Source organism: Aptenodytes patagonicus, chromosome Z, assembly GCF_965638725.1.
Source record: "Aptenodytes patagonicus chromosome Z, bAptPat1.pri.cur, whole genome shotgun sequence".
NCBI classification, from domain to species: domain Eukaryota; kingdom Metazoa; phylum Chordata; class Aves; order Sphenisciformes; family Spheniscidae; genus Aptenodytes; species Aptenodytes patagonicus.
Genome location: NC_134982.1, coordinates 61,828,807 through 61,840,676, shown reverse-complemented (window position 1 = coordinate 61,840,676; position 11,870 = coordinate 61,828,807). Strand labels below are relative to the sequence as shown.

The 11,870-nt window shown below is 38.5% G+C and overlaps 1 protein-coding gene across 3 annotated transcripts; it reads left to right on the top strand.

Annotated features, from left to right (window-relative positions):
* Positions 1-251: 251 nt before the first annotated feature.
* Positions 252-11,734, top strand: NUDT12 (nudix hydrolase 12). Of its 3 annotated transcripts, XM_076361903.1 has the most exons (8): positions 252-303; positions 1,291-1,504; positions 3,436-4,031; positions 4,946-5,113; positions 7,025-7,138; positions 8,652-8,851; positions 10,418-10,483; positions 11,646-11,734. In XM_076361903.1, exons 2-7 carry the CDS (start codon positions 1,299-1,301, stop codon positions 10,436-10,438), a joined length of 1,305 nt encoding a protein of 434 aa, XP_076218018.1. In that variant the 5' UTR covers positions 252-303; positions 1,291-1,298; the 3' UTR covers positions 10,439-10,483; positions 11,646-11,734. The 3 variants fall into 3 exon arrangements, with proteins under 3 accessions (XP_076218018.1, XP_076218016.1, XP_076218017.1); XM_076361901.1 differs by lacking the exons at positions 10,418-10,483; positions 11,646-11,734 and adding an exon at positions 10,151-10,402; XM_076361902.1 differs by lacking the exons at positions 252-303; positions 10,418-10,483; positions 11,646-11,734 and adding exons at positions 598-656; positions 10,151-10,402.
* Positions 11,735-11,870: the final 136 nt, after the last annotated feature.

Genomic DNA, 11,870 nt, shown 5'->3' with positions numbered 1-11,870 from the left:
CCCGCCCGCGCTGCTCCCTCGCCCCCGGGAAGACGGCGGCAGCGAAGGCCGACGGCCACTGCAGGGACCGAGCGCTGTAGTACCGCTCACCGCCAAGCATCGGGGCGGGCCTTCCGGCCAGGCGCAGCTCACCGGACACCCCCGGACACCACTCGCGTCCCGCTCCCCGGCGCGGCACCCCGGCGGCCGCGGGGCGGGGCGGCCCCGGGACGCGCCCCCCCCCCCCCCCGCCGCGGCGGCGGCGGCGGCAGAACGTGTGGAGCCCGGCTCCCCGCGGAGGCTGCGCCGCCCCGGCGGCTCACGGTAACGGGGCCCCCCCGCGGGTGCCGGGAGCGGCGCCACCGGCCAGGCCCGCGGCCTTGGCCCCGCCGCTGCCGCTGCCCCTGCCCCTGCCCTTGCCCTTGCCCTTGCCCTGAGGCGCCCCCCGTGACCGCTGCCCCCGCACACCCTAGGCACCCCGCCCGCTGCCGCGCCTCGGGGGCAGGTGGCTGCACACCCGCGCCGCCGTGACGCGCGCAGAGAGGTGGGGGCGGAGCGGGCGGTTTGCGCCTGCGCAGCAGCTGCCCCGGCGCAGCGCCGCCGGGGCCGGGGCCGGGGCTGGGCGGCAGGGGAGCCTTCTCAAGGTTGTCCCCGTTTTGGGTCCGGTGGAGAAAATGGTGCGCGTTTGTGTGTGTCTTTGAGAGGTGATCGTGGAGCGGGCGGCACCCCGCTACGGAATATAAGCTTTCGTTGTTTTGCGGGGGTGCTGGGTGCCAGCAGCGGTCCCAGCGGCCCTGGCCCGGGGCGGAGGGGCGGCCGGCCGGCCGGCCGCCGGAGGCGTAGCAGAAGTTACTGAAGTAATCTGTCACTGCGTGGAGGAGTCCCTCAGCCTGCAAAGGGACTCGCCCTCTAGCGGTTATTTTTCATTGTTTGCAGGGCGTCTGAGACTCGTTTCTTGGAGTGGAGTTTTGTACTGTTGTGTCTTGTTTGTATGTTCGATCGGGAAACCGGAACATGTTTTTCACATTCAAATAAGCTTCATTTTCATAGCAAAATCTTTCTCCCCTTAAGCCTCCTTAAAACTAGTCTTGATTATTAGGATAAAATTTCACTGTATTTGGAGATGTGTGGGACTAAGATTTTGTTGGGAATAACAACGTCATACTAATTACAAGAATTTGACTGTTGTGTCCATAGTTTTGGCGATAATGTTGGTTATCTGTACAACATTAAACTTAATTGTTTTACTTAAATCCTTTTACTAATGGTGGATATGTTTTCAGCCATTTTTGTTTCCTTTTTTTAACTTAGTTGACACAATGACAGACTTTGAAAAGACCCTCCGTCGGGACATGATTTCTCAGCTACATAATTTTGCTGCTGTTGGAGATGCAGCCAAACTGAAAGCATTGCTCAGTCGTTCTCCGTCACTTATCAATGCAGCTGCAGATAACGGCTGGACAGCCCTGATGTATGGTGCCAGAAATGGACACCTTGATGTTGTGCAGATTCTTCTTGAAGAAGGGTAAGCCGTTTAGTAGACTCCATTAAAGATCTCTAGCCTGAATCCCTTTCTGCCCATTTCAACTTGATCTCAGAAAAATAAATTTACCTGATAGATAGTGGAAGAAATTTCAGAGTTAAAACTCAGGAAAATATACTCTGTGTCTTGCAAATATTTGTTGTCTATCTTCAAGTCAACCGTTGTGCTTCTAGTTTTTCAGGACACTCAGAAAAGCAAAGAATGCTTCAAAGTTCTCCTTGAGACCCCAAAGAAGAATTTTTTGAAGCCTGAATAAAGTCAGGATCCAAATATTTCAAATGGAAAACGTTTCAAAATGAAGGGTGAGAGTCAGGTGTTGCAGTTCAACTGAGCTTTACCTTAATCAAGCCCAGTCTGTTCCTTTCTGCACCCCTAATTACAGAACCAAGAAAGTTTAGTTCATTCTGTGGTTATGAGTAATCTCAAGCACAACATTCCACAGCCTCGAGTGATCATCCCGCCCTTTATTTTTTCTTCAGTCCTACCCAGATGCTGTGCCCTCTGCTGGGACTCAGCATGGAGCGTCAGGCGAACCGCTGTGTTGTGCTGTAGTCAATGCATTCCAGCAAGTAGAGGAGTATCTCAGTGCCAGATTTGGTGGATTGAAATCATCTGTTTATTGAGGAATCTTTTGAGATTTTGGGGAATTTACCAGTTTGGTAAATAGGATAACAGTTTTTAAGTTATGCTTACTGTAAAAAAAGAGTGCATATCCACTTGTAAATGTCCTTTTCAGGGCTGTTCTCTTAGGCAACTGAATATAGCTCCTGAGGTGATACTGTGGCCTCATTGGTCTCATTTTAGTTAAGCTTGATCATAATAATCATTTGGACAAATACAATTGCTGGATATATAAACATGAATGTCTATGAAGGTAGTATTACATAACATTCCAGATTTTGCCTAAAGGAGACATAATCTTTAAAGATAAATGGGCAACAATAGTTTCTTTTGCACCAAAAACTTATAAATTTAAGTTTTGAATGCTTTTCTAAAATATACTCAAACTCCCTCAAAAACTATTGAGGTTAATACAAGTCAAAACAGACTTACCTGTGATACAGTTACCTGTGTATCAGCAACATGAATACACTGGCATCTTCTGGTTTTAAAAATTGATGAGTCTGGCCCCACATCTACTCTATAATTTGTAGTTTATAGTGAAATTTCTGTTTCACTTATCCACTTGAGTTAAAATTGACAAAAAATAAAGGTGAATTATTTTTGACCTCCCAATCAACTTCAATCTATTTCAGATTTTTTTTTTGCTAATATCTAAATATATATCATGAGGCAATGTTTCCTCATCTGTGTCATTTTGCAGACATTTTGGTAACAAAGAGCTCCTTACAGGGACCAGTACCACAGTTGTAAGGGTGCTACTTCTTTCACTAAGCAGGGGCTGTATTCTTCATGCTTATTTAATGGTAAATATTTTCTTGTAAATGTTTTGATGCTGCTTTCAGTAGCTTCTAGAAAGTAATGCTAGTTAAACTGCTTTTTCTTTTTATTACTGGTTATTCAGAAGAGACCTGTAGCCTGGCTTTCAAAGGTCTGTCTGTAAATGACCTTGAGCCCTTCTTTTTTTTTTTTTTTTTTTTATGATGCATTGTGTGGGATTTTAATTAATTCATTGCTGTTGTAGTACTGCATGAACCTTGGTAAGTGATATCTGGAGTGATCAACAAAAATGTGGGATCTGGCCTTAGCAAAAGAAAATGAAGTATGATTACTTTTCATTACCATAATTCTAAGTATTTAGCCTAAAGAGTGCCCCAGTATAGACAAAGTGTCTAAAGTTCTTGCACCTTAATAGTATTAAACGTGTATGCTGTAAGTAAGAATAATACATCATCAGGACTCTTCCTAAACATATTTACTCTGGTAAACACTGTTCTTTTCTGTTTCTCTAGGTGTGACAGGTCCATCATTAATAAATCAAGGCAGACAGCTCTGGACATTGCTAAGTTTTGGGGGTACAATCACATAGCTAATTTGTTGGCTAATATGAAAGGTGGGCAGAGGCCTAATTTTCTGTCAAATGAAGTGAAAGAATATGAAAATTATTTTGGCTTGACACTTCTGGACAGAAGGAGTGATAAAAGAACAGATTCCAAGTGGCTAAGCAAAAAACAAAGCCATCCAACTACAGTATACATCCTCTTCTCAAATCTAAGTCCTTTGGTTACTTTGGGTGGGGGAATAGAGAGCTCCCAGCAGCCAGAAGTAAAGCTTTGCAGGCTGTACCACAAGGATGTGGAGCAGTGCATGAAGAAAACTGAAGAAGGCACCTTGATTTTTCTTGGAGTTGAACTTCAGTTCCACATGAAGCTGCTGGCTGCTTGCAATGGAAGAGCTCTGCAAGAAGATGAAGAGGATGGGTTAGTTGCTTGGTTTGCTCTTAGTGTAGATTCTGCTTCTGCTGAGAAACTTAAACAGGAGCATGAGGACTGTTACTTTCTTCACCCACCAATGCCAGCGCTACTGCAGCTACCTGAAAAAGAAGCTGGTAAGGTGCATAAAATGCAGCAGTTATCAAATGTGTAGTCAGAAAGATATGCGTTGGGATTCACGAGGTATAATGCAAAGACAAACCACTGTAAAGGAATCGGGTATTTTCAGTGGCTTTAGAAATATTTTAATTTTAAAAGCCTGTCAGTGGTTTTGTGAAGAATTTTGTATGTAAGCACATGTGTGGTTGCAAAGTGCTAACATCGCAATGGCAAGTATTAGACTGTAAAATCTATTGATCATCATGGTTTTATAAATGGTACTATTTAAATATTAATGCATGCACATTGATTTCCTGAAATGAAGAAAAAAATCTGTCATTACTAAGTTTTCATTACAGGAAATGAAACTAAGTCCTTAATAAGAGTGTGTTGGATACTCATCTGAGAAGGAAACTGTGAGCAAGTGTCGGAAAATCAGGATCTCAAAGTGAATGAATGTTATTATGGACATGTGGTTAACAGCTGCTGTTGTAACAGTTTTGCTTTTACAGAAGGATAAAGGGCAAGCTTGACTTGCACCTGAAGTTTAAATGGAACAATGCATTATTATGTCAATACCTGTAGTAGTCCTAAAATGGTCATCTGGAAAAGGTGTGATACATAATTCTGTCACTTTGCCCAGGCAAGTAACTTTTCTGAGAAACAGGCTATATTGATCCAGATGAATTTGTTTCTGAACGCATAAATTGGTCTGTAGCTACATAGTACTGCGTTCTGTTGCATGTGCTGTGCTACAAAGAAAAAGATCTGAGTAACTCACATTGCTCAACTTCTGTAGTTGATTACAATTCAAGCCATAGTCTTACTTTGATTTTTACGTTAAACTTTACTACTTGCTTTTTCTATACTATTAAAAGCTTACATGAATTAGTATTTTGTTTTTGTATATTTTCCATGTATTCTTTTAAAGGAGTAGTAGCCCAGGCTAGATCTGTTCTAGCATGGCACAACCGCTACCGATTCTGCCCAACATGTGGGAGTGCAACCAAGATTGAAGAAGGGGGTTACAAGAAAACTTGCTTAAAAGAAGATTGTCCCAGCCTCCAAGGTGTTCACAACACATCATATCCAAGAGTTGGTGAGAATATTGTAGGATAAACTTGGTCAAAAACGGCTTGTTTGTACTATTATATACATGTAAATCAATTTCTTCTCAGTTATTTCAGCTGCAGTCAAAAACGGCTTGTTCGTACTATTATATACATGTAAATCAATTTCTTCTCAGTTATTTCAGCTACTTGCTTCTGTCCCAGGTCTTACATACTTGTCTCTCCCCAGAGTATGTGTGTCTCAGCTGTATTTAGAATTATGTAGTTCAGGCTTCTCTTTCTTGCAGTAGCCCGTGACAAAGAATTGCTGTGACAATACCAATCTTTATTGCAATGGAGTAATATTAATTAGAAGTCCCAACTGCATAAATGAGGTATTAACAATACAAAGTGTCACATTTTACTTTTTTTTTTTCCCCCTGCATGTTGTTTTCTCACCTTCCGCAAGCCCTCTGAGCTTCAAATAGCTCTGTATCAACTTTGGCCCTGTATCAAATTTCTGAAACAGTGCTCATTTTCCTGTATTGCCACTTTGACTGTATTAGCCATCTTCACTGGCTTTCCCTATTCATTGTCAGTTGCAAACTGACAGTATACTGCTTATATCAGAATATAAGCTCATATAGACAGTCTTCTATAAGCTCCTTTTGTTCATGTGTTGCAAAGGAAGTGTACTATGTTACTGATGGGGAAACAAGGAAGGAAAAAAAAAACTTACGCTTTTTTCCCTGGATCGTTTGGTGCCTGTTTGATCACCTTTCCTTTCCCTACCCAGCTCTCTTTTCTGCAGTTGTAGTTCTGGATGTTGTACGTGTATTGTATTTCTGAATTTCATGTGCTCCTACATGCTCTAGATACATCTTTGTAGTAATCAAAACAATTCTGCCATATTCTTCTGTCTTATGGACTATAGTGAAGCTTGCTAAAATACTAGTGGCTGTTTCTTTACAGTCTCTAGCACAACAAACTTAGAGGAGGAATGGGTTTATATAGGAAAGACTGATGAACCAGCATTTTCTACTGATACCTTTCTCTGAAGAAAGTTTACAGACAACAACACTGCATATTCTACACTGTGGCATGTGGCAGATATCTTTGAGCAGGACAACAATCTTTGAGATTATTGTTTATAGTTGTTGCTGAATCAAGCCTTTTCAGATAGAGAAAATACTGGTGTTTTGACAAAAAAAACCATGAAAAACTACAGCAATAGAAAAAATATATAAAGGCAGAGGTAGATAGAAAAAAATAAAAACAAAACATTGAGATACTTAAGAGCTAGATAACAATAAAAAAGGGAAAAAGATCATAGATGAACAGTGTGCAGAAAGGCATGACAGAAAGAATGGTAACAACAGGAGAAAATATTAAGCAAGAAAGAAAAAGATCCATAAAATGACGAGAAGTGAAAAAGTAGTTAAAAGTGCAACATCAGATGAGAGATTGATAGCAAACAGTCAACAAAGTCAAAAGTGGAAAGTTAGTCAGTATTTACATTGTAACTAAAGTATCTGGCTCTTTGTTGGTATTTCAGTCAAAAGTACTATCTTCAGACCTGTGTGTGTAGAGGAGGTGATAGTAAATTGTTTTTGCTGCAGAAATTATTGCTATCCGCTGGATGCATAGCTAGGTTAGTATTGCTGATACTCTTAACAGATTGTGTGCTTTGGTTGCAGGTAATTTATGTCCTGCATTTCAAGCCTTGGCTAGTAAACTGCTTCTACCAAGCACGTATGTTGCAAAACAAAATAAGCAGATATCTAGCAGGGAAAAAAAAACCAAAGTGAAATAAAATAGCAACTTGGTCTGGGCATCTACACAATTCTGATTTCAATCACTTAGAGGTGTCTTTACATGCATTGGTATCAAATAGGCTGAAATTTGTTACTGCTTTTAAGTCCCTCAAATGTTGAGATGTATTCCTTTCACGTCCATTACAGATCCCGTTGTGATAATGCAAGTCATCCATCCAGATGGAAACCACTGCCTTTTAGGTAGACAGAAGAGGTTTCCCCCAGGAATGTTTACTTGTCTTGCTGGATTTGTAGAACCTGGTGAGTAATTTCATTTTCCCTTCCCAAATGTTTTTTCTCACATACCAGTATTGTACATTGAAAATAATATAGAAATATGTTCGGTGTTATGTCAAATAAATGTTTTTGCTTCCTGTCAGATAAGTTGTTATAATAAATTTTCCTGTTCCATGCTTTCCAACAGCTGATTTATAAAAAAGGCAAAAAGCAACGTGAGTAAATATAATTTAAAAATGGTTTTCTCATCATGCACTCTTAAATCACATATTTAAGTGAAAAAACATTTTAAAACACGTATAAGGTCCTTTCTTTGGTGGTACTTAGCAAGGGATTTTAGCATAGGAAAAATAAGAGTTAAAGCATAACTTAAAGTTAACATAAAGTTAAGCATATGCTTACATGTTTAGGGCCTGGTTGATTATATGGAAGATAAGCAGAAATTATATAATTTCGAAAGAAAAGTGAAGAGATTTTCCTAGCTGTGTTCAGCAGTAATAGTTGTAATTGGTTACAATTATTAGTAGCTGCAGAACAATTTGTAAAACATTCTTATACTGGGAATACATCTTAATCACCAGTGAAATTATAGTGTATAACTATTATCAGTGACTGCGTGCAGGTGAAATACGGTGACAGCCTGAATAAGTTTATTCAGGTATCATTTCAAAAAAGTCAAGATGTTTATTTCTTCACTCCTTCCTTTCTTCTGCCAGCCTTACTACTTTGATACTGAATGCAAGTATATAAACTGAAATTTAAGAGTAGCTGATCTTATCATCAGCTTCTAATCAGCTGAACGCAGCTGAACGAAAACTTCTATCTGATGCACGGACTGTCTGCTTTAATGAAGCTGTAATCAGTGGTTACAACACAGTACATGTAGGCATATGTAAGCCTATGACCATCAACACTCCACATATACATCTAGCAGTTTTCCATGAATATGGAAGTAAAGCTTTCCATTGCAGTTTAAGTTTGGAGAATTTTCTGTATGCGTTAAGACAATGAAGAATAAGTCAGGCAAAGTGAATAATACAATGCAGAAATGTGTGCAAGTCTTCTTAAGTCTCTATTTTCTTACTATTGTCATTTTAAATATTGATTTTCAAGTTGTATTACATGCTGTTACAATCATACTGAAAATCTAAAAATTAACACAATGCTATTTACAAATGAACAGATCAGCATTTCAAAAGTAATTAAAGAAACAATATATTTCCTACCCAATTTTTGACATTTTAGGTGTGGTAATAATAGTTTGCATGTATGATAAATTATCAATTCAGGAAATAAACATTATGATGAAGAAATTATCATACTTTATTTTCAAAGTTCCATTTTGCTTTGGTGCTAGTTTTACCTTGTTAGACTTCTGTATTTTGTACATAAGGTCTGTGCCCTGATCTGTGAACTAGATCTTTATGGATAATTGTCTGGGGCAGTTTCAAATCTTTTGAGTCAGTTCAAAGCACAGGATGTAACCGTTGCTTGAAGTATTTTCATCAGCTGCTTGTTCTTTGCCCTTTTTGATTAGGTGAAACAATAGAAGATGCTGTTCGAAGAGAAGTAGAAGAGGAGGCTGGAGTCAAAGTTGGCCATGTTCAGTATGTCTCTTGTCAGCCATGGCCGATGCCCTCCTCCCTAATGATTGGCTGCTTAGCTGTTGCAGTGTCTACAGAAATTAAAGTTGACAAGAATGAAATAGAGGATGCCCGCTGGTTCACTAGAGAACAGGTAAAGTTCAATTTAATTTCCTTCTTGTATTGATTAGTCTGTGACTGTTTCGGTTCTGCCATACAATAGGTACTTGCTTTTTTCAGCAAGTTGAATGAGTGTGTATACTCTCCATTTTATCATACTACAATTGCATTATATTGTAATTGTAGATAACACACAACCAGAGAAAGGCAGATATTCACAGTAATTTCTGAGTCACTTGCAAGCCCATTTTATGACATTTTTGCCAGTTAGCTCTTCACCTTTTCCTTTTGGGAGATAGCCAAGTTATTGTTATTTTAACCCACTTTCTTATCAAGCCTGTGCTTTTCATTTTGGCAGAAGTAGTATTTAATAGCATTCATCATCTGAGTTTCTCCAATCAAGCATGCTACCAGATTTGCTGGGAGGGGGGAGGTTTAGGTAAAAACTCTGGGAATTCGTTAAGTTGAACATCTTTTTCTATGCAGTACTATTTTAATACTCTGGTATTGAATGCAGTTTACTATGCATTAATAGGAAATTCTACACTTAGCCTTCCTGAGTATTTAAAATATAGTCAAATAAAAGAAAGGGAAAAAAAGACTTTCACAGAAAGAGAGATTTAAGTTCATGAGTAGAAAAAGGAAAGATTGTTTACACAACGTAGTCTTCACAGGTTTTTCCACAGGCTATTTACGAGCTAAACTTTTAATAACACTCTAGTTCTGCATAGCAGTTTGCAAGTCAACTCTAAGTCAATTTGAAGGCAAAGTTAGTCACCTATAATCTCAGTATATTCCTGACAACACTGAGAGCATTATTTTAAATGAGTATCAGTTCTAAATAGAGCTAGTCACATGCAGATTGGTCTAGAGTTAGAAATAAAGGTACTTCAGAAACGTACTAAGCTAAAAGCACACACCCATGTTGCTTGAAACTGCTTCAGAAAACCAACAAAACACTTTTACTTTTGCACTACATGTGGGAAAAAAAAAAAAGAATTTATGGAACAATGTAGAGCACCATCTGGTGGTCCTTACCATAAAAAGGCTTCACAAAAACCTTAAATATTATATTAACAGTCAATCTCCACAGTTCTATTAGAAAGAAAGTATACTTTGGGGCACATTTGAGCTCAAAAATCTCAGAATTCACACAGAATCCTGTGTGTTTTTTTCTCTGCAGCTGTCTTGGAGAATCTGGTAGTGGCTGATTACTAGCTATAGTAATGATAGACTGATGGATCATCATAGTAAGATAATTCCTGCATTAATACAATGTTAGATTCCATACAGTTTATAATATTCTAAAGAAAAAAATCTGTCTTTATTGCAGGTCGTGGAAGTTCTCATTAAAGGAAATAAGCGTTCTTTCTTTGTACCACCAAGTCAAGCTATTGCACACCAGCTGATAAAACATTGGATTGGAATGAATGCTAATCTTTAATTCAAATAATTGATTTCTTTAAGTTAAATTACTTCTTCTAGTGAATACTAAATTAGGAATACATTAGAAAGAATTGTTTATCTAGTAAATGTGCAACCATGTGAATTTTTGAGCCTTTCCTTTAGTTCCTAAGCTAAACTATGCAAACCTTTGTAGGTTTTTTCAGATCTGAGTTAGAGCTGAACAACAACCCAGTGATTATCCCAAACAAGCAAGCAACAAGTAGGTAAAATTGGTACCTAGCTGTGCACAGTCTGCTTTTTTGTTTTAGAATCAAATTATTGTGACTTTTACTATTATGTTTGATTTGGTCTTTCCTGCCCCCCACTGGAAGGAGTCAGCATTACAAAGAGGGCTGACCTTGCCTGCTGTTTGAACTCTGTATGTACATCCTCCTATTTTGTCTTAATTGTTTCATTCTCATTTTTTCCTATCTCCATTCTTTAAATTCTGCCTGGCACAAAAGTCAACATTCAGTGCTGAAAGTCTTATCAACAATGGTTATTTTTAAGCTAATAGCATACTTAAATGGTGAATATGTAGTACTTTGTACCTTTTACATTAATAGCCCTCTAAGCAGAGTATTTACTCCTCCAGTCTGATTTAGCCTGCACTTACCCAGTGGTATGTCAGCCTGAATTTAAAGGTATAACACAATACTCCATTTATGAAAAAGGTATTGGAGAACCATCCCAAAAAGCCTAACTATTAGATATTTTTGTGAGATAATAATGTACATATTGACCCTAGGCAGTGAGTTATTTCATTCTCTGATAATTAGAAATGTAACTGTAGAGTAATGGAGGAGAAAAATAGATTATTTAAACAAGACATCTCAAAATATGTACAAAGTTCTTTTATGGAAATTGAGACACTAAGATTGTTACTGCTGTTAAGAATTTTACAGTTGAAAGAAATATATTAACTCCAGCTGTAAAACTGGGAAAGCACTATATGAATTAAAATATTTACTTATGTATATTTAATGCTACAGTTCAGATTTGTGCCTTAATTTATTGTGTTATTGAAAAGAATGTTAACTTAATATTCTTTCAAAATTGAAGGTTATAAAAGTATACTGGTTTTATTATTGATGTCATTATGTAATGGTTCAGTAGTCTGTGATTATGCAGTCATTGCAGTGATATGAAAAGAAATGCAAATGACCAGAAGGAAATACAATGATAGTTATAAGTATTAACTTACTATCATATTTGTTTATTCAGAGTAATTTGAATATTTTTTTAATCAATGAATGATGCCAGATTTGTTTCAAAATTCTCTGCAAACTGGAATCAATAAAAATGTTTTACAACTCCTAATAGTTATTTTTTTTCCATCCAGTGTCATACTATTCTCAGCAGCTTTTTTTTTTTTTTTTAAGGCAGTGCATATCAAACTTTAAAGCAAGAAGCATTTCTGACAGACTTGGAACAGTGGACAAATCATTACATTGCTTCATTCTCTCCCTTGTTTCAGCTATACCTACAAATGAAGAAAATCAGGTTATCTGTTGAGCCATCTGGAAATGAGAAGGAAGCAATACACTGCTTCCCTTAAAAATTGCTTCTGCAGAGAAGCGAGACGTATGAAAAGCTGTCATGGACTA

Coding starts and splice junctions, on each gene's coding strand:
- NUDT12 (XM_076361901.1), top strand. CDS start 1,299: ATGACAGACTTTGAAAAGACCCTCCGTCGGGACATGATTTCTCAGCTA. Junction 5,114..7,024: donor CACATCATATCCAAGAGTTG/GTGAGAATATTG, acceptor CGTCCATTACAG/ATCCCGTTGTGATAATGCAA. Junction 7,139..8,651: donor TGCTGGATTTGTAGAACCTG/GTGAGTAATTTC, acceptor CTTTTTGATTAG/GTGAAACAATAGAAGATGCT.